Genomic DNA, 21,627 nt, shown 5'->3' on the forward strand with positions numbered 1-21,627 from the left:
CCATGGCATTGCTCACCCTGATGTGGACAATGGCCTGTTTAATAGAACAGGAACGTTACACCCTGTAATGCATATTGTATTCTGCTGTTAAGGTGGAGCTGCCTGTAATGTGGCCTATCCCTTTATGGCCACAGGATTGGAGGCCAGTCCCTCTTTGTCACCTCCTGAGGTGAATCAGAGGGTGACTGTTCTTAAGTTGATTGGCAGCATCAAGAAATGTTGGGCTATATACCTTTATTTTGGGGGGATTGCTCTATATCTGTAACAATGCGTGACATGCAATCGAAGGGAACATACGAAAATAATGGGCAGGAAAAGACCAGCTGGTCCATCAAGCCTGCTCCACACTCATAATGGCCGGAGCATCCTGATTAGACACTTCCGCAGCCATGCAATCTCCTGGAAGAGGCAAAGAAACAAAAAAAAACCCAGGGCCAATAAGGGAAAAAATACTCTGGAAAATTCCTCTCCGATCCCCTCAGGTGATTGAAACCAGTCCAGGAGATCACATGGACCAAGTGTTAGATACTTACCTTCTCTATGATGCGATCTCTGCCCGATCCAGCTCCCTCTTGAAGAGAGAGTCAGCACCCACCACACCAGCCGGCAGAGGCTCACTACTGTCTGGGAAAAGAAGAAACGCCCAACATCCAGACTATTCCTACTCTTCCATGGTTTAAACTCATGTCCCCTGGTCCTCCTCAACCTGTCACACTGGGTATTCAATACAAAGTGATATTAACAGAGGTAATGAGGGCCCATAAGGGGGAATGGTGTCTCATATCAGAACGTATCTCTCCAATGTAATTTTCATGCTTTTTTTAATGTTTGCTTATGTCTAAAGTAACTATACTGTATTTTGATTATTGTTTCCTGTAGCAAAGTACATCAGCCAGAAAAGTTGCCTGTCCAGCTGTTTGAAGTTGATGAAGATGTAGATAAAGATGAGGTAGGTGGTCTACTTTTCTGTGAACAGCCCCAAGACAAAACGTATTTTGTCCATGTAATCGAGAGAAGAGGTGGTGAGGTGTTGTAAGGGTGCAATGATCGCGTATAAACTGTGCAGTTTACGAAGCCAGAGGAACCCAAGATCCTGTTAACGCCCGATAATGTGCGAACAACTTAAAATTATACGAACTTACAAGCTGCTTGGTGCCCACAATTGTGGAGCAGAGCCTGGTGCAGCCCATGGCTGGGGAAAGAGGGCCTGGAGTGGGCCGAGAATGGGGAACAGAGCCTGGTGCAGCCCTTGGCTGGGGAAAGAGGGCCTGGAGTGGGCCGAGAATGGGGAAGAGAGCCTGGTGCAGCCCTTGGCTGGGGAAAGGGGGCCTGGAGTGGGCCGAGAATGGGGAGCAGAGCCTGGTGCAGCCCTTGGCTGGGGAAAGAGGGCCCGGAGTGGGCCGAGAATGGGGAGCAGAGCCTGGTGGGGGGAGCACCAGAGGTACAAAACCAAGGCTTCAAAGTATTGGGGACTCGAGAGAGAACAAGGGGACGTGGAATGCCGGAAAGGAACCGGAGGCATGACTAGTTAGCCTATTGGAGGGAAATGGAAGGAAGTTGGGGATCAGGAGCTTGGTGGGAAGGAGGTGGATCTTTCCACCGTCCCCTTTTTTGTTCCTTTTATTTCCACTCTCCTTCCTCGGAGGATCTGTGGCTCCCCCTCTGCTGATATCCACAAATACCTGCTGAGGCCTCCCCACCTCACCACATTAATAGCCAAGTCTCTCTCTCCACCTGGATATCTTAAACCAAAACAGTATGTGTCTGGACAAATCACTGTGTGTGTGTGTGTGTGTGTGTGTGTGTGTGTGTGTTTGTGTTGACTTCCACCTGATTAATTCCCCTTCCCCCAGAGATCTTCCTTGTCCCTGATTTAATGCTTCTCCTAAAAGCCCCACCAAGGAAGGAGTTTGGTCATTAAAGGCCATGACCATGAATCTGTGACACGTCGATGCCTCTCTCCGAAGGGGGTGAAGCACATCTTGGCCCTTGTTGTATTTTTCTGAAATAGGCTATTCTACTTATCCTTCCTCCCTCCGCATCAAAAGAAAGCCTTATATTTATTTATCATGTTGCTCAGGAGCCTCTTAAATCCCTTCAAGTACAACTCAGTACTTTGCAGTGACTGATACATGGGCGAGTGAATAAGTTAAGTGAGCAGCACAGACCGATATGTAGATTGATGCCGTTGGTGGGGTTGATGAATTTTGTTGGAACCTAATTTTAGTTTCAAGTCAGTAAGGTGGTTGAGTGAATGTGATCTCAGCCTTGGCTCAGTTGGTAGCACTCTCCCTTGCCTCTGAGTCAGAAGGTTGTGGATTCAAATCCTACTCCAGAGACTTGAGCACAAAATCCAGGCTGACACTCCAGTGCAGTACTGAGGGAGTTCTGCACTGTTGGAGGTGCTGACTTGCAGATGAGACGTTATACCGAGGCCCCATCTGCCCTCTCAGGTGACGTAAAAGATCCCATGACACTATTTCGAAGAAGGGTATTGGAGTTCTCCCCGGTGTCCTGGCCAAAATTTATCCCTCAACCAACATCACTAAAACAGATTATCTGGTCATTATCTCATTGCTGTTTGTGGGATCTTGCTGTGCGCAAATTGGCTGCCGTGTTTCCTACCATTGCAACAGAGACTACACTTCAAAAGTACTTCACTGGCTGTAAAGCACTTTGGGACGTCATGGGGTTGTACAAGGCGCTATATAAATGCAAGTCTTTCTTTTTCTTTTAAGTAACAATATGATTGGTTCTCTTCAGATTCAGCATCAAAATGGTGGTGTGAATAATAAATTGACAAGTGGCCCAAGTAATGTAGTTCAGCTTGACATTGTGGTTACTCAGAGACACGAGATGTTTGTTCATTCTTGATGCTTTTCTTTCAGGACGTTGCATCGATCTGCTCACAGAAAGGAGGAATTATCAAGGAAGGGTGGCTGTACAAAGCCAATATGAACAGCACCATTAGTGTTACAATGAGGGTAAGATGATGTCAGCGGTGAGTCATACAAGAAGTGGTGTAGAACGGAAGTTGTTTCAACCTCTCCACAGGGCTGAAATGCAGCAAGATCAACGCCCGAATTAAATTGAGGGGAGAATAAAATGTAGTTTCTGTTTTCATCCTCTTGCTGTGGAACGGATTCTGCCAGCAGACTCTTGTACTTTATATAGCGTGAGCGACTGTATTCGCTGCCACTTCAGTAACGGAATTGTTTATGTCTAAAAGCCACTTAAAAACAGCAGCCACAACATTGTGAGAAATAAGCTGGTTCAAAAGAGGAAATGAGATTAATCTAGAACTAGTAGGCATTTAATGGGCGAGAGTGGGCCAGGATTGACTGACAATTGTTGACCATTTAAGCACTGAAAAGTCTTCAGCAGTTAAAAAATGTGCTGCTTTTTTTTCATGCAAGATGTGTAACAGTGAGTTTGTGTGATCTGGTACTGACTAGGAATTTAGGCATCTGTAACGGTAGAACATTTATTCATTCACAAATTTATTCTCGATTTACCTGAATTGCCACTGCTCCAACCTTACTGGAATCCCTGAGACTTGAGAGGAAGCAAATTGATGTGGGTAGTTGTTATTTTTGAACATCGCAACTGTTCAGTGAAGTTAGATAATTTGTTTTCCTTGTTGATTTGTAGAAAATGTTTGGGTTTGTACACGATTAAAAATGGAGACTAGAAGTGCATCAGCAGCAACTTATTTCTACAGCACTCCATGTGTTTGGGAAGATATCGCCAAGCATTTAACATCGAGGGGGAAGATCGGTGGTAGACGAGCAGGAGGGATAATGGAAAACGGAGGGTTAGGATGGGAGGCTGAAGACACGGCCTACGAGGAGGATTTTTTTGAAGCTGGGAGGGTGGTCGTAAAGCAGAAGGATGAAGGGGAGGGATTTGTGGGGAGCAGGGCCTAGCGACTGAAGGAGCGACCAGCAATGGTGGAGTGGAGAACAGGGAGTAACTTGGTGATAAAGGACACAGGTGCAGCCGACACACAAGGCTGGCAGAGATCAGAGATGGGGCGGTGTGAGGCCATGGAGGGAATTGAAGGGAGGATGATAATTTTGAGGTATTTCTTCAGGTTTTTAGAAGTCTAAGAAACTCTTATGACATTCCCACTAATTTTGTTTTTGTTTATTCTTGGGATGTGGGCGTCGCTGGCAAGGCCGGCATTTATTGCCCATCTGTAACTTCAAAGGGTACTTAAGAGTCAACCACATTGATGTGGGACTGGAGTCAGATATAGGCCAGACCGGGTAAGGACGGCAGGTTTCCTTCCCTAAAGGACATTAGTGAAGCAGTTGGGTTTTTACGACAATCCGACAGCTTTACGGTCACTTTTACTGAGACCAGCTTATTATTTCCAGATTTTTTAAAAAACTGATTCTCTGCATTACTAATCCAGTAACATGAGCACTGCACTGCTGTACGCTATTCTACTAAAATACCAACTGTAACTTGAATTTAAAATGAATTCTTAGCAAACTCTACCTAGGCTGTGATGGGGATGAGTGACACTAGTTCTGCGGATCAACTGCCCATTATAGAAACCACCCTCATTCTCCTTTCTGTTGAAGTTATTGGAAATGATAATCGGACGGTTTCTATAACGGGCGACTGATCCGCAGCAACAGTTCTACACATCAGCAGCAAGTTGAAAATCTACCACACGGTAATAGAAGGTAAACAAGTCAAACATAAAAGTTTTTTTTTAAAATCCGATTACAACCTTGAGTTGATAGATTATTGAACGCATACTTTTTGTTTATTTTTGTATAATCTTCAAGAAATTCTAAACTCATACTTTCATGTAATTATTACATTTGGTCTTGTAAATACCTGTTTTTCTAAGTGATCCGCGGTCTGCTTCTCCGTGCAGTATAATGCTTGGTTTCCCATGTGTTGGATACCAATGTCCTTTCCGTCCCTTTTCCCTTGTGTCTCTGCTGGGACAACATCAAACAACACCTCAGTTTACATTTTGCAACACAGCACTTGAAGACCTGGGCCCTGCTAAGGCCAAATACAACTTCAACATCACCTCTTCAGACATGAGATACACCCCAAGAACATTTGCTTCCTCTCACACTTTCATTCTTCTGACTCGCATTGAGCAATGCCACAGGAGATCTGCTAGATATATATAAAATATTGCCCTTTCCAAGCCCACTAAAGTGATGCTTCTTTGTGACAGGAAAGGCCTTGCACCCTTGCTGCGATATTTGTAAGGAACTTACAAATTATTCATCTTTTGGATGAGACATTAAACTGAGGCCTCGTCTGCTCTCTCAGTTGGATGTAAAAGATCCCATGGCAATATTTTGAAGGTGTCCTGGACAAGATTTATCCCTCAAATAACAACACTAAAAAACAGATGGTCATTATCTCATTGCTGTTTGTGGGACCTTGCTGTGTGTAGATTGGCTGCTGCATTTCCTAAATTACAACAGTGACTACACTTCAAAAATACCTCATTGGCTGTAAAGCACTTTGGGACATCCTGAGGTCATGAAAGGCGGTTTATAAATGCACGTTCATTCTTTTTTAACTGAAGTGTTGAATATATATTTGAAAGATCCACTTCTGACAGTTTTCTGTCCATTGAAGGCAGACTGCTACGTCAGTCCAGAGCTATCTACAAATATTGACAGACTCTTGGACACTGACCTGTCCTTGGGGCTAAAGGACAGTGTTAGCTGGCCAACGGAAATGATGCGATCACTGCAGAAAATGTTCTTTTTTTCTGAACTAGTTACAGCAACAGAAATTACAAGCCATTAAATCGACAAATACAAGAAAAGCAAGACAAACAGGAACCTCAGTCCCGACTCCTGGGATCCCTTTATGAATTCCACCCCCTTCCCCACGCCCCCCCCCCTGCCGGAGCCTGGGAAGCCTGTTACAGCAGCATGAAGAATTGTCTAGTACACAGTGCAGAAAGGGGGGAGGGGTGGGGGAGAGTGAGAGAGCAGCAAGGTGATTGAGAGAACATTGAACTTTTATCTGAATGTTTACCATCTCTGTAAATAGAGAATGTGCACTTGATGTCATCGTAGAGTTACAGAGGACTGAGTTGCAGTAAATTAATCTATTTACACAGTTACAGAGGATTATGTTGTAGGGCTGTAAAGTGCATTGATATAGATGCATGCATCTCAATATTTCACTTCAATTTAACTGTACCTGTTGCATCTCAACCATGAAGACCATATCTAGTCTCGGACCTGGTGTCCCTGGGTTGGATCACAGGGCTAAGCCAGCCCAAAGTACAGCTTTATAAATGATACAATAAACATATTGCAGTTAGTGACCCCTTTAAATTCTTCAAAATGATTAGTTGTGAGAGGGTTGAGTACAATTATTCATTTATTCCGATAAAATGAGGCGTTTAACTAATCTTTTCTTTTCCAGGTATTCAAGAGGAGATTCTGTTACCTGACCCAACTTTCTGATGGCTCGTACATACTTTATTTTTGTAAAGATGAGAAAGTGTGTAAGGAGTCCAAAGGATCTATTTTCTTGGATTCTTGCATTGATGTTGTACAGGTACAGCATTTATATATGTGTTGGTTAGTAGTTTGAATACATTTAATGTACAAAGAACTTTCCGGGTCCTCACCTGGGATAGGTCAAAGTTGAGTGATTGAAAACTCTTGCTCGTCTCCATCTTCACCCGGTTTAAGGGTCCATCTGCAAAGAGTGTGGCCCTCATCTTGTGAACTTTTGGTTTTCCTTTGTTGTTTACCATTTGAACCATTCAGGTGCAGGATCTCGTGTTAATCTTCCATTTACTCATTGTACTTGATAGTTGTTTATTATCCAACAAGGATTGCAGCCCTCAGTGAGCTTGTGGTTAGCAACATTAGGAACTGGAGGAGGCCATTCAGCCCCTCGGGCCTGCTCCGCCAATTAGTTAGGTCATGGCTGATTTCTACCTCAACTCTACTTATTCTTTTTTTTATTTGTTCGTGGGATGCGGGCGTCACTGGCGAGGCCAGCATTTATTGCCCATCCCTAATTGCCCCAGAGAAGGTGGTGGTGAGCCACCTTCTTGAACCGCTGCAGTCCGTGTGGTGAAGGTTCTCCCACAGTGCTGTCAGGAAGAGAGTTCCAGGATTTTGACCCAGCGACAATGAAGGAACGGCGATATATTTCCAAGTCAGGATGGTGTGTGACTTGGAGGGGAACGTGCAGGTGGTGTTGTTCCCATGTACCTGCTGCTCTTGTCCTTCTAGGTGGTAGAGGTCGTGGGTTTGTGAGGTGCTGTCGAAGAAGCCTTGGCGAGCTGCTGCAGTGCATCCTGTGAATGGTACACACTGCAGCCACAGTGCGCCAGTGGTGAAGGGAGTGAATGTTTAGGGTGGTGGATGGGGTGCCAATCAAGCGGGCTGCTTTGTCCTGGATGGTGTCGAGCTTCTTGAGTGTTGTTGGAGCTGCACTCATCCAGGCAAGTGGAGAGTATTCCATCACACTCCTGACTTCTGCCTTGTAGATGGTGGAAAGGCTTTGGGAAGTCAGGAGGTGAGTCACTCGCCGTTGCTCCATTTCCCTTGATACCCTTACCTAAAAAACTCTACCAATCTCAGTCTTGAAAGCTCCGGTTTTCCCCCAACACCCACAGCCTTTTGGGGGAAGAGAGTTCCAGATTTCCACTAACCTTTGTGTGAAAAGGTGCTTCCTAATTTCACTCCTGAATGGCCTACCTTTAATTTTAAGATTATGCCCCCTTGTTCCCCTCCATCAGAACTAGCTGCACCTCTAGCCAAGCTGTTCCAGTACAGCTACAACACTGGCATCTACCTGACAATGTGGAAAATTGCCCAGATATGTCCTGTCCACAAAAAGCAGAACAAATCCAATCCGGCCAATTACCGTCCCATCAGTCTACTCTCAATCATCAGCAAAGTGATGGAAGGTGTCGTCGACAGTGTTATCAAGTGGCACTTACTCACCAATAACCTGCTCAACGATGCTCAGTTTGGGTTCCGCCAGGACCACTTGGCTCCAGACTTCATTACAGCCTTGGTCCAAACATGGACAAAAGAGCTGAATTCCAGCGGTGAGGTGAGAGTGACTGCCCTTGACATCAAGGCAGCATTTGACCAAGTGTGGCACCAAGGAGCCCTAGTAAAATTGAAGTCAGTGGGAATCAGGGGGAAAAATCTGCAGTGGCTGGAGTCATACCAAGCACAAAGGAAGATGGTAGTGGTTGTTGGAGGCCAATCATCTCAGCCCCACGACATTGCTGCAGGAGTTCCTCAGGGCAGTGTCCTAAGCCCCACCATCTTCTGCTGCTTCATCAATGACCTTCCCTCCATCATAAGGTCAGAAGTGGTGATGTTCGCTGATGATTGCACAGTGTTCAGTTCCATTCGCAACCCCTCAGATAATGAAGCAGTCCATGCCCGCATGCAGCAAGACCTGGACAACATCCAGTCTTGAGCTGATAAGTGGCAAGTAACATTTGTGCCAGACAAGTGCCAGGCAATGACCATCTCCAACAAGAGAGAGTCTAACCACCTCCCCTTGACATTCAACGGCATTACCATCGCCGAATCCCCCACCATCAACATCCTGGGGGTCACCATTGACCAGAAACTTAACTGGACCAGCCACATAAATACTGTGACTACGAGAGCAGGTCAGAGGCTGGGTATTCTGCGGCAAGTGACTCACCTCCTGACTCCCCAAAGCCTTTCCACCATCTACAATGCACAAGTCAGGAGTGTGATGGAATATTCTCCACTTGCCTGGATGAGTGCAGCTCCAACAACACTCAAGAAGCTCGACACCATCCAGGACAAAGCAGCCCGCTTGATTGGCACCCCATCCACCACCCTAAACATTCACTCCCTTCACCACCGGCGCACTGTGGCTGCAGTGTGTACCATCCACAGGATGCACTGCAGCAACTCGCCAAGGCTTCTTCGACATCACCTCCCAAACCCGTGACCTCTACCACCTAGAAGGAAAAGGGCAGCAGGCACATGGGAACAACACCACCTGCACGTTCCCCTCCAAGTCACACACCATCCTGACTTGGAAATATATCGCCGTTCCTTCATCGTCACTGGGTCAAAATCGTGGAACTCCCTTCCTAACAGCACTGTGGGAGAACCTTCACCACACGGACTGCAGCCATTCAAGAAGGCGGCTCACCACCACCTTCTCCAGGGCAACTAGGAATGGTCAATGAATGCTGGCCTTGCCAGCGACGCCCACATCCCATGAACGAAAAAAAGAAATTAGAGGAAATAGTTTCTCTCTCGCTACCCTATCAAATCCTTTTAACGTTTTTGAACACCTCAATCAGATCACCTTCTAAATCAAGGGAATACAAGCCAAGTTTATGCAACCTGTCCTTATAATTTAACCCTCTTTGCCCCTGTATCATTCTGGTAAATTTTCCCTGCATCCCTTCCAAGGCTAATGTATTCTCCCTGACATGCAGAGCCCAAAACTGAACACAGTATTCCAGGTGGGGCCTGACCAAGGCTCTATACAACTAGTTGGATATTTCAAGTCTGTTAAGAGCTAGTTTCAAAATTGAAGGCGATGAGCCATTTGGCCACAGAGGGAGCATAAAACTTTCCAAACCTATTTTCAGTCAACAAAACATAACTTAATGTTAGTAATAAAACATGAGAGTTTCCATAAAATGAAAACTGGTGCATCTTACATCGAATTACATCGCAGAAACAGGCCATTCAGCCCAACAGGTCTCTGCTGCTGCTTTTGCTCCACACGAGCCTCCTCTGTCCCTACTTCATCTCACACTACCTGCATATCATTCTAATCCTTCCTCCTTCATGTATTTATCTGATTTCCCCTTAAATGCATCTATGCCAGTCGCCTCAACTACTCCTTGTAGTGAGTTCCACATTCTAACCACTCTCTGGGTAAAGAAGTTTCTCCTGAACTCCTTATTGGATTTATTATAAATCCTTATTATAAATATTTACTATAAATCTTACATTTATGGCCCCTAGTTTTGGTGTCCCCCACAAGTGGAAACATCTTCTCTCCGTCAACCCTATCAAACCTCTTCATAATATTAAAGACCTCTATCGGGTTACCCCGCAGCCTTCTCTTTTCTAGAGAAAAGAGCCCCAGCTCCTTGTAAATCTTTTTTGCACCTTCTCGTGCCTCTATACCTCTATATCCTTTTTGCAATATGAAGCCAAAGGTCTAACCAAGGTTCTAGAGAAGTTTAACATAACCTCTCCGCTTTTCAATTCTATTCCTCCTCTGTAAAACACAATTTCCTTTCCAAATGCAGTAATGTGTTAAGTTTAATTGAAACACTCCTGTGGTGACCAAGATGTCCCTAGCCAAGCAAATGCTGTAATGTATGTGCCTGTGAGCAGGTTCTCTTCAACAGACAACATGGCCATGGTTTTGACCCAGAGCCAGGAAGGGGGCGGGGCTTGTGGGGTGGAAACCCGGAAGTACGGGTTCCCCGGACGCCCTGACAATTTTGACGTAAGGATGTCTATTATTTTCTTTTGTCAGTTTGCCGTCTGACTGGCCGGCCTGATTGACAGGCTGGTCTCGGTCGGACGGGAGCAGAGCAAGGAAGAGGATGTGAAAAGGTAAGTCTCCAGGTAAGTCTTAGATTGTATGGATGGGAGGGGGCACCAGTGGGCATGGGGTCACGGGGGAGGGGAGAGTCAGTTATCGGGGTTGGGGGGAGGTCAGTCATTGGAGGAGTCAGTCATGGGGGGAGGGATCGGGGGTTAGTCACCAAGGGGGGTTGGGGTCAGGATCAGGGGTCACCACCATGGTCTGCCATCGTTGCCGGGGGTGGGGTCCGCGATTGTTATGGGGTCGCTGCAGGTAGGCTTATTGGGCCTGGGGGAATCACTCCTGCTCCTCCGGGTCCACAAGCTGTGCTATAAAGGCACTTACCTGCAGTTTCAGGCCTTCTCGCCTCCTCTCACGAGGCGTGAAGGAGAAGGCCCGGGAATCCCGGCCCCCAGGGTTTGCAATCGCAAAACCTTTCAAAATGGAGGCCTGCAGCCTCCTTAAAAGGTTTTAGTGACCAACCCACCTCCTGGGAGCGGGTTGGTTGACCACCCCTTGCCCCGCCCCAGTGAAAACCGGAAATGGGCGCGTTAGGGGTGGGGCTGAAATTGTTGCAATTTTCATTCCCCCCCCCCCCCCGCCCATAACCCACTCGTTTATCACAGTTAAAATTCTGCCCCATGTCTCAACAGATGGTGCATGCAGCAACTCTTAATTGGGAACAGTCTACGAAATGGAACTGTTTCCATTAAGCAATCATTAGAATTGATGGGGAATTAAGCGGAGCCTGAACAAAGGCCGCACCTTGGGCCATTTCGACCTTCTTTTCCACGTTGATGTGTTTGTTTCATTGAACGGTGCATGAAACTTGACGGAACAACAGTAAAATCTGTACAACTGCTGCTTGCATTCCCAGTGCTCCAAGATGCGCCGTTATGGCTTTGAACTCCGAATGCAGGAGAAGTGCAGCTGTCACCTGGCAGCGGAGAGCGAGCAGGAAATGGAAGAGTGGGTACTGACCCTGAAAAAAATCATTCAGAGCAACTGTGACAGCGTAATGTCAGAGAAAAGGAATGAAGAATCATCTGAAGCAGGACTGGGTAACTAATCCTTGATATATTCTATTCAAGGAGCCAATTGCGTGAGTGTACAAGTAAGTGAGGCAACAAAATGGTGTGTTGCTTGTAGCACAGACACAACGTAACCTATATCAGGAACAGAGGCCAATTGCATTGACTTGTTCAAGTCATCTTTTTTATAAGGAGTCTTACAACACCAGGTTATAGTCCAACAGCTTTATTGGAATCACAAGCTTTCGGAGCTTTCCTCCTTCGTCAGGTGAGGAAAGCTCCGAAAGCTTGTGATTCCAATAAAGCTGTTGGACTATAACCCGGTGTTGTAAGACTCCTTACATTTGTCCACCCCAGTCCATCACCAGCATCTCTACATCTTTTTTTATCAGCCATTTTAGATATTCTTCCTTCTCTAGCCCATCCCGTGAAAATCTGTACTGGGGCTAAGATTGAGTCATTTGTTATTTACGATGTTACACAGATTAGACTAGATTCAATTCCACTGAAGGCTGTTCTGTTGAGTCCTGTATTTTGTGTAAAACAAACCTGCGTCTTGTTTTACAATTGGCCTCTTGTCGCTCGAGCGTGTGTGACTCCACCTTGCAGGAGATGGGAGAAACGCACACGGTGGAGGGGGGGAGGCGTGTGGGGCGCAGTGTTCAGTTCACCTAACAAGGGGTTTCATTGTTACGCCCCTTGGGCCACTCCATCATATAACTAGATATTGGGCAGTAAAGGCAACCTCCTGATTATAAGGGGTGTGAGGTCCACTTACGGGAGATACCAGTGACTGTGAACGCGAGAGAATATCTACTGCAGACCTGAAATTTGTAACAACACACCAACAGCAGTGAGACAGATCTTTTTCAGGGGGTGCTTATCGAGGGAGAAATATTGACCGGGACACTGTTAGTACTCGAGGATTTTAAATATCTGGAACTGGCCTCTGTTTAACATCTCATCCAAAAAAAATGACCCCTCCAGCAATGCAGCACTCCCTCATTACTGCAGCAGAGTATCAGATGGTGAGCTCAGGTCCTAGAGCCTCCCTTAATAATTGCCTGTGTAACCTGTTCTTGCTGTGCTGTGTGAAGAGAGTTCTTCACTGGTATCTTGACCAGTGTAGACAATGCTGATGGAAAAGTTCATTGGAAATTCACGCCAAAGCCGAATAAAATGCCCATTTTGAGAGCATTGTTGTACTAAAATGCGACGTGCTTTGCTGTGAGCTTGTGACTGACTTGTTGTCCGTGTGCTAGCACTGAGGAGTTCGGAATGTGAGTTACCCGCTCCATAGTCTGCCTGCGGCCATTTTGCTCAGATGCATGGGGCGGGGAGTGGGGGGGGAGTTTTGTCCTAACCTGCCCGGCGGGATACTGACTGGATCGGATCGGATCGGCCCCCATGATCGCTGAAAAGCTTGACCTCACATCCAGTGGTAATTAAGTGAGATCAGAATGCGCTCGCTGGCAGGGTGACATTTATTACCCATCCCTAGTGGCCCCGAGCAGATGGTGGTGGGCTGGCTTCAGAGCAATTGATGTTAACAACAACTGATTTCTAGGCCACTTCGCGGGACATTAAGAGGCAACCTCAGTGTGTGACCGGAGTCAGACCTGGGAAAGACTGGATAATGACGGCAGATTCCCTTCCCTGAAGGACATTAGTGAACCAGTTGGGTTTTTAACAACAATCCAACAGCTTTCAGGGTCACTTTTACTGGTGCCAGCCCACAAATTACCAGATTTATTAAAATCAGTTTCACAACTTGCCAAGTTACAATTTGTAAATCTACCATCTTGTTGCTAGTCCAGTACTATAACCAGTAGACTGGTGTATCCATTTGTTTTTGTTAGTTTTGGCCATTTGTCAGCAGGAGAATGGATGAGGTGAAGGCTTCGCTATTGATACCTGATAACACCTTGAAAGGAATTTTTGATCGGGTTTTGGACTGTAGATGAGGAAAGAGACCAGTCAACGGGCTAATATCTAACTTTGGGCGGTGGTGGGAAACTGAGAGTAGTAGATCGGACGCCCATTATAAACCCGGCTGGATTTCCTCTCCGTTGATGTCATGAAAAAGAAAATGGGACGGGGTTTATAATGGGCAGCCCGTTATTCACCACCGTCAAAAGTTAAGATCTACCCCAACATGTACTTGTTGCCATGTTATTCAAAGCTTGAGTCAGCAGCATTTAGCAGTGTTACCTTAGGTGAGTTTCTGAGTCGTAAGGTTGAGCATTCAAATCCTGCTGCTGCACTGTCGGAGTGTCGGTACTGAGGGTGTGCTGCACTGTCGGAGGGACAGTACTGAGGGTGTGCTGCACTGTCGGAGGGACAGTACTGAGGGAGCGCTACACTGTCGGAGGGTCAGTACTGAGGGTGTGCTGCACTGTCGGAGGGTCAGTACTGAGGGTGTGCTGCACTGTCGGAGGGTCAGTACTGAGGGTGTGCTGCACTGTCGGAGGGTCAGTACTGAGGGTGTGCTGCACTGTCGGAGGGTCAGTACTGAGGGTGTGCTGCACTGTCGGAGGGTCAGTACTGAGGGTGTGCTGCACTGTCGGAGGGACAGTACTGAGGGAGTGCTGCACTGTCGGAGGGTCAGAACTGAGGGAGTGCTGCACTGTCGGAGGGTCAGAACTGAGGGAGTGCTGCACTGTTGGAGGGTCAGAACTGAGGGAGCGCTGCACTGTTGGAGGGTCAGAACTGAGAGAGTGCTGCACTGTCGGAGGGACCGTACTGAGGGAGAGCTACACTGTCTGAGGGTCAGAACTGAGGGAGCGCTGCACTGTCTGAGGTGCTGTCTTTCAAACGAGCCATTAAATTGAGGCCCCGTCTGCCCCCTCAGGTGGATGTAAAACATCCCATGGCACTGTTTCGATGAAGAGCAGGGGAGTTCTCCCCGGTGTCCTGGCCAATATTTATCCCCCAACCAACATTACTGATGCAGATTATTTGGTCGTTCATGTCTTTGCTGTTTGTGGGACCTTGCTGTGTGCAAATTGCTGCATTTACCTACATATCAGTGACTGCCCTTCATGGCTGTGAAGTGCCCTGATCTACCTTGAGGATATGGAAGGCACTATATAAAAACAAGCTTGTTCTCATTTAGTACTGGAGTTTGCCAGATTGGATTTCCTGAAAACTTGTGTTTGATTTCTAGATGAAGACTCCATCAGCCAAGGGAAGACTGAAAGTATGATGGAGAGTTTAGAGAAAAGTATGCACCCCGAGTTAATGAAGGTATTCTCACTTTTAATCATATAACCGGCTCCATCAGTGATGTGCTCTGATTCTTATCAGCTGCATTGTGCAAATGATAACCTCACATTGCCTAGAATTGTTTGGGCAGATTTTCAGCTTGAAGCTGGCATCTCAGATCGTCACTCCTTATAGAAAGTACCCGTTATTCGATGGAACTATAACGGGCGGCTGATCGGCAATGCCAGCTTCACGCCCCGGGTGGCAAGTGTGAAGTCTCATTACTTCATCCTTCAAAATGGAAGAATCGCACAGCGCAGAACTCTCACACAACACCACAAAAAGAATTTCACACTGGATCGGTAAACTTTGGTTTTCAGTTTTTGGGAGGTTGGATTTCAATCCAGGTTTTGTTACTTGAAGACTTTAAGGATGAAATTTATCCTGTTATGTGGTATTCTGACTTTTGTTATATACAAGTGTTTTGGGGACACTTCTTGTAAATCTGTCGGCTGGTGTTATGTTCTGGGGAGTGAACCGAACTCCATACGCCCATCCTTTGCCACAATTAACAAGTTGCCAATTTTTGCACTTGGTCCCAAATGTTATATGGGGCACGATTTTAAAACAAAGTTTGGGGCCGAGGGGGCAAACAAAATCAGGATTTTCTGGAGTGGGAAGGAATCCCGGCTCTAACCTGCCGAAAAATGCACATGACCCAGAGCCATCTGGGTGCCCGCGCGGTTCCCAAACCCAGAAGTCCCGCACGATATTTAAACTAACAATTCAAGTACTTAAAGTGCTTTAAATCTGCATTAATGTAATTAACAATTACATTTATGCAGATTTAAAGTACTTATAAATGTAAATTAACAATTACATTTATGCAAGCGATTTCCACACTGCCTCAATGTGTTTCTCGTGCTGTGTGAAACACACCATGGGAAACTAGGGGGGTTGCAGCCGGCAGCCATTTGGCCATTTAAATCCCTGTTTGACAGATGGGGATAAAAGGTGAGTTATTGCAGCAGGGCACTCAGTTCTCTCAGACAAACTTTTGACTGGGAGTTCTTTGTGTTTAGATTGAGAATTCTTTGTTCAGACTCAGAATTGTTCTGTTTACACATATTTACCAACTTTTTGGACCCCCTCAAACTGATGACATCGGGATGGGAGGACCAATGGCTGCATTCACCAGTATATCCAAGGACGAGGAATTTCACCATGCACTTCTGCCACTTGGAGTTCCACAACACAGTGCTGCACCACAGGCACCTGCACAAGAGCACAGAGGGGAACAACAGAAGGAGCGATGTCGCAGGAGGCACTACCCTCGTCAGAGGGTCTACGGACCAAGGCTCAGCTTCCTGGACCTCTCTGAGGAGCAGTGCCTAGGAAGGCTCAGAGTGAGTCGCCAGGTGTTTGCAGACAACTGTACGTTCATTCATCCAGAGCAGCTCCCGACTGGGCTTGGTGGTGTCGCGTTGCCCGTGGCAGTTAAATTGACCACTGCCCTCAACTTCTTCACCTCCAAATCATTCCAGGGTTCCACCAGTGATATCGCCGGGGTCTCTCAATCGTCTGCCCACAAGTGCATAAGACAGGACACCGATGGTTTGTTTTGCAGGGCGTCCCACTATGTCGACTTCGCCATGGACGACCTCAGCCAGACGGAGAGGGCAGTGGGTTTCCACTCTCTGGCTGGCTTCCCACGGGTACGGGGTGCAATTGATTGTACACACGTAGCAATCCGAGCACCTGCGCATGAGCCAGGACTGTTCATCAACAGAAAGGGATATCACTCCATCAATGCTCAGCTCGTTTGTGACCACTGCAGAAGATTTCTTCACGTGTGTGTGAGATTCTCGCCATGATTCATTCATTCTGCAGGAATCCAACATCCCGCCCCTCTTCCACACACCAAACACCTTAAGGGCTGGCTCGTCGGGGACAAGGGATACCCCCTGCACACGTGGCTCATGACACTGAGGAACAGCGTCAGTACAACGACAGTCACATCACCACCAGGGGTCTGTCATTGAACATGCAGTGTGTCTGCGATGGAGAGAAGGCTAGCCTCCATTGAGGTTCAAACACGGCTCACAGATGAGTCCATTCAGGCCCTGACAACGGCCGTGCGGACTGAAGGTGAACTACATCCTGCCTTAAACAAGCAGGCAGATACACTAGCACTTAACAAGGCATCGCACATGTCCTCCAAACTGTTATCCAGCAGGGTGGTAGGAGCGATGTGGCCCTGGCCCAGGAGAGGGATGATGGCAAACGGGGACACAGAAGTGGGGACGGCACTCAAAGCGCTCCCTTATCTCACTCGTTGCCCCCCTCACCCCAGTACCCGCAATGCTGATTCCTCTCCAGGTGTTCGAGTCTGCTCCTGCACAGGTGCAGGTGGAGCAGTCTTTGGAGGGGCCCTCACAGGCTCCAAAACCCAGAGGGCATAGGCCCAAAGCATCTCAACAGTCAGAGCATGAACATGGCTGGGTTTTGGAGCCCGTGAGGGCCCCTCCAAAGACTGCTCCACTTGCACCTGTGCAGGGGCAGACTCGGCCACCTGGAGAGGAGGCAGCATTGCGGGTACTGGGGTGGAGTGGGGGGGGTGGGTAACGAGTGAGATAAGGGAGCGCTTGGAGTGGAGTCCCCACTTCCATGTTCCCTTTCGCCATCATCCCTCTCCTGGGCCAGGGCCACATCACTCCTACCACCCTGCTGGACAACAGTTTGGAGGACATGTGATGCCTTGTAAAGTGCTAATGTATCTGCCTGCCTGTTTAAGGCGGCAGAATGTATTCACCCACAGTCCGCACGGCCGATATCAGGGCCTGAATGGACTCATTTGTGAGCCGTGTTTGAACCTCAGTGGAGGCTGGCCTTCTTTCTTTCGCAGACATACCCGCACTTACCTGCGACACTATCTCAAACATTCCCTTCTGTACCTGTGCCACCATTCCACTAATACAGGAGTTGGACTCCTCCATCCTCTGCGCTATTGTGGAGAGTGTGCGTGGCACCTGTTCCAGTACCTTGCAAATCCCTCGATCATTCTCCTTTTAAATGATGGCCCCTGAGATTCGGCATCTGTGTCCAGCTGAGCAGAGCCTGGAGAGGAGTGCGCCCACTGACTTGGACTCTCCACAGCTGCACCTGCCACCAGTGTCTGCTTGTGCTCACTTGTGTGTGTTGACTCACCAGGTGCCAACCCAACTAACTGGCTACCAGGACCCACCAAGGTCGGTGGATGGCTCGCTCAGATGTGACGGTGCGCCCTCGGAGGCCGGGAGCTCCTCTGAGGAATCGCCATCTGCCGTCACTTCGGTCGTTGAAGGGCCTGGAAGAGAACAGAAGGCAATATTAAGAATCATCACAGATGTAATGTTGCGATGAGCATTGTGAGGTGTTCAACATGCCAATCATTGTTAACATCAATTCATGTTGTGCGTGATGAATGTTAAAGTTGTGTCACCAGACTTTTGTGGGATGCCTGAGGGACAGGCACTCGAGGGTGCGGCTGATCTCCAGGGCCAATGTTTGTGGTGGCCCCCCTCCAGTCCCCGCCCTCTCCGGTGCATTCTGAGCTCTCTTCTACAAGAGGCGAAAGTACAGACGTGTGAGTGAGTGAGGGTGAAGTGGTCAGCCGATGAATGCATTGCTCTGGGTGAGACTGACTGTGAAAGAGATGCATCAGAGGGTGAGTATCAGACAGAGACATCACATTGGACCAGGATTGTGGTGAGTGGGAGTGGTGGGGTCACAAATGAGGTGAGGAAGTGCTCAGGAAGTGAAGGTAAGTTGAGGATGAGCCTTTAGTGAGTGTGAGGAGTGATGTGATGGAATAGTCTTGGCAGTGCAGAATGTGAGGGGGTGTGAGTGGGGGGGTGATGTACACCACATAATGCAGGTGAATCAGTAAGTGTACTCACTTTTGCTGACCTGGTTAGGTCATTGAAGCGCTTCCTGCACTGGACCCAGGTGTGGGAGATGTTGCTCCTGCTGGTGACCTCTTCATCCACCTCGAGCCAGGCCTCCTTGGTGGCAGAGGCAGGGCACTTCCTCCTGTCCGCTGGGTAAAATATTTCCCTCCTCCTCCTCCTCACCCCAGCCAGCAGCACCTGAAGTGAGGAGTCACTAAATTTGGGGGCAGGCTTGCTCCTATGATGTTCCATTATTTGCAAATCCTCCTTTCCCCAGTAAAGGCCATTGCATCAATGGCCCTTTAAATACGCCAGCTGACAACAGGTCCTGTGGGTACGGAGTCCGCCTGCTGCGCAGCTTTCAGACGGCAAACCCAGAAGCCACGTTAAGTGCCACCAATTAGGTCATGATCGCTTGGGGAAAAGTAGGGATTTATTTTTCAGGTTTCCCATGCGCCCATTGACCTCCCATCCCGCCGGCATTTTCAAATCCTGGCCATGGAATCTGTCCGTTAAGTTCTGCCCCCAGGTCAGGTCCTAACACATGAGATTCATGAGCCATTTACTCAGGAAGAGTGGCTGAGATGGTTTCCCATTGCCCTCTGCACAGTTTTTGCCTTCTCCTGGGGGGCTGCCACCAAGGCTAAAGACCCCCCCCACCTACCCTTTACGATGTAGGGGAACCACCCGCACCCATTGGACTCGAGTGCCCCTCGCTGAATGTCAACCCAGTATTGAGAGCCGGTGCTCCGGTCTCCACTCGCGGGGCTGTCCGGAGTGAGGCCTGTACCCAACCCTCCTGATTCCGCAGTTGGAATACTACCACTGAGCCAGCGGTCACTCCGTCCAGTCCCGATTACTGCACTGGATGTCAACCCAGTATTTAGAGACCATGTTCTAGTCACCAGTCAATGGGGTTGTCTGAAACGGGCTCTGACCCCTTCACCTTCTGACTCAACAGAACAACTTGCATTTATGTAGCGCCTTTAATGTAGTAAAACATCCCAAGGTGCTTCAGAGGAGTGATTATCAAACAAAATTTCACACTGAGCCCCGTAAGGAGATATTCGGACAGGTAACCAAAAGCTTGGTAAATAGGTAGGTTTTACGGAGCGTCTTAAAGGAGGAGAGCGTGGTAGAGAGGCGGAGAGGTTAAGGGAGGGAATTCCAGAGCTTAGGGCCTCGGCAGCTGAAGGCACGGCTGCCAATAGTAGGGCGAATAAAATCGAGGATGTGCAAGAGGCCAGAAATGGAGGAGCGCAGAGATCTCGGAGGGTTGTGGGGCTGGAGGAGGTTACAGAGATAGAGAGGGGGTTGAGGCCATGGAGGGATTGAACACGAGGATGAGAATTTAAAAATTGTGGCATTGTCAGACCGGGAGCCAATCTTGGTCAGCGAGCACAGGGGTGATGGGTGAACGGGACTTGGTGTGAGTTAGGATACGGGTAGCAGAGTTTTGGATGATGGAGAGGATATGGGGTTGGAAGTTTAGCTCAGGGTCAAATAGGACACCATGGACCGAGAGGCAGGAATACTACCCCTGAGCCAGTGGTCACTCCATTTGGGCACGAGTTCCCCACTGGATAGTAACCCAATATTTAGAGACCATGTTCCAGTCTCCACTCATCAGGGCTCTAGAGTGGGGTTTGAACCTTTCATCTTCTGACTCCGAGGTGGGATTTGTACTACTAAGTCAAAGGCTCGCTCTAATACATGGTGCAACACTGCTGATTTACATCACACCTTTTCTTCCTGGGTAATTTTTTTTTAAATAAAAGAGAAGATGAAATGTGATTAAATATTTACAGACAGACTCTGGTACCATCTGGGAGACCTTTCCTGCCTTTAAAATAGCAAAACAAAATCACCCTGACACCAAAACCAGTGAAAGTTTCCCAAAAGGAGACGACATTTAGTCAGGTGGGATCGTTTCTGAGCTGTCTCAATTGACTTGAAAAGCTTTTTACGTAATTGAAAATGAGAGTTTGTTGGAGATTTTGATAATTACTGTATGCGTAGCAGTCGAATTAAAGATGGTTCAAAATCTGCAGTTGTGAACTCACTTTAGTACGAACTAGAGAGCGCTGGAGGCAGGGTTGTAAGCACTGTGATGGAAGGTGGGAATGTGCAGGAAGACGGTGAGTGGATAGGTAGAGAAGGGAAGAAATATACGGATTATAACCGCTCATTAATGGAATGGGAAATTGGGCAGAGTTTATTAATGGGCGGCCGATCCCCTACGGCCCGTTTTGTGCCCCTGCCAAATTTGAATTTTACCCCCTCCGCCTCACTGTAAACTTTTTCTGTTGTAAATGAAAAAGAATTGAAAATCTGAAACAAAAGCAGGAGGTGCTGGAATTACGTAGTAGATTAGTCAACCTCTCCAGGGAGAATAGGCAATTTAGTGACATTCTAGGTATAATGCTTCATTAGAGCTCACAACAGAACGAAAAGCACATTAGTAAGTTTGAGAAAAAAGGGAGAAGGAGAAAATACGAAGAGTGACGGAGAGGAAAAGACCCCCTGGTCCGTCCAGCCTGTCCCACACAACTGCGATGTCTTGTGCATCACAATATATACACTCCGCACCCCACCCGAAAGCCATGTGATCTCCTGGAAGAGGCGATAAACCAGATTAAAAACCCAGGCCAATTAGTGGTAACTCCTCGATGACCCCCCCCCTGCCCCGCCTTAGGCGATCGAAACTTATCTAGGATATCACTCTGGCCCTGATTAATGTTATACTGAACCTACATTTTGTACATGGTGATCACTTTCCCAGCCAGAAACAGGTTTAGCTCCTGATTGAAGGAATTCAGAGAATTGTTGTTCACCACACGAGCCAGTAGCCTGTTCCAGAGGTCCACTGTTCTCTGGGAAAAGAACCA

At 47.6% G+C, this 21,627-nt stretch overlaps 1 protein-coding gene across 1 annotated transcript in view; it reads left to right on the forward strand.

The window, feature by feature from the left end:
• The window catches only part of dock11 (dedicator of cytokinesis 11), a 273,861-nt gene that overhangs the window by 45,683 nt on the left and 206,551 nt on the right, over window positions 1-21,627 (forward strand). The window contains exons 5-9 of the mRNA XM_067996777.1: window positions 880-949; window positions 2,889-2,984; window positions 6,424-6,558; window positions 11,453-11,636; window positions 14,773-14,852. Coding sequence (XP_067852878.1) covers window positions 880-949; window positions 2,889-2,984; window positions 6,424-6,558; window positions 11,453-11,636; window positions 14,773-14,852 — 565 coding nt within the window. The remainder of the gene's footprint in view (window positions 1-879; window positions 950-2,888; window positions 2,985-6,423; window positions 6,559-11,452; window positions 11,637-14,772; window positions 14,853-21,627) is intronic.

The sequence above is a fragment of the Heptranchias perlo genome, chromosome 15 (assembly GCF_035084215.1).
Source record: "Heptranchias perlo isolate sHepPer1 chromosome 15, sHepPer1.hap1, whole genome shotgun sequence".
Lineage (NCBI taxonomy): Eukaryota > Metazoa > Chordata > Chondrichthyes > Hexanchiformes > Hexanchidae > Heptranchias > Heptranchias perlo.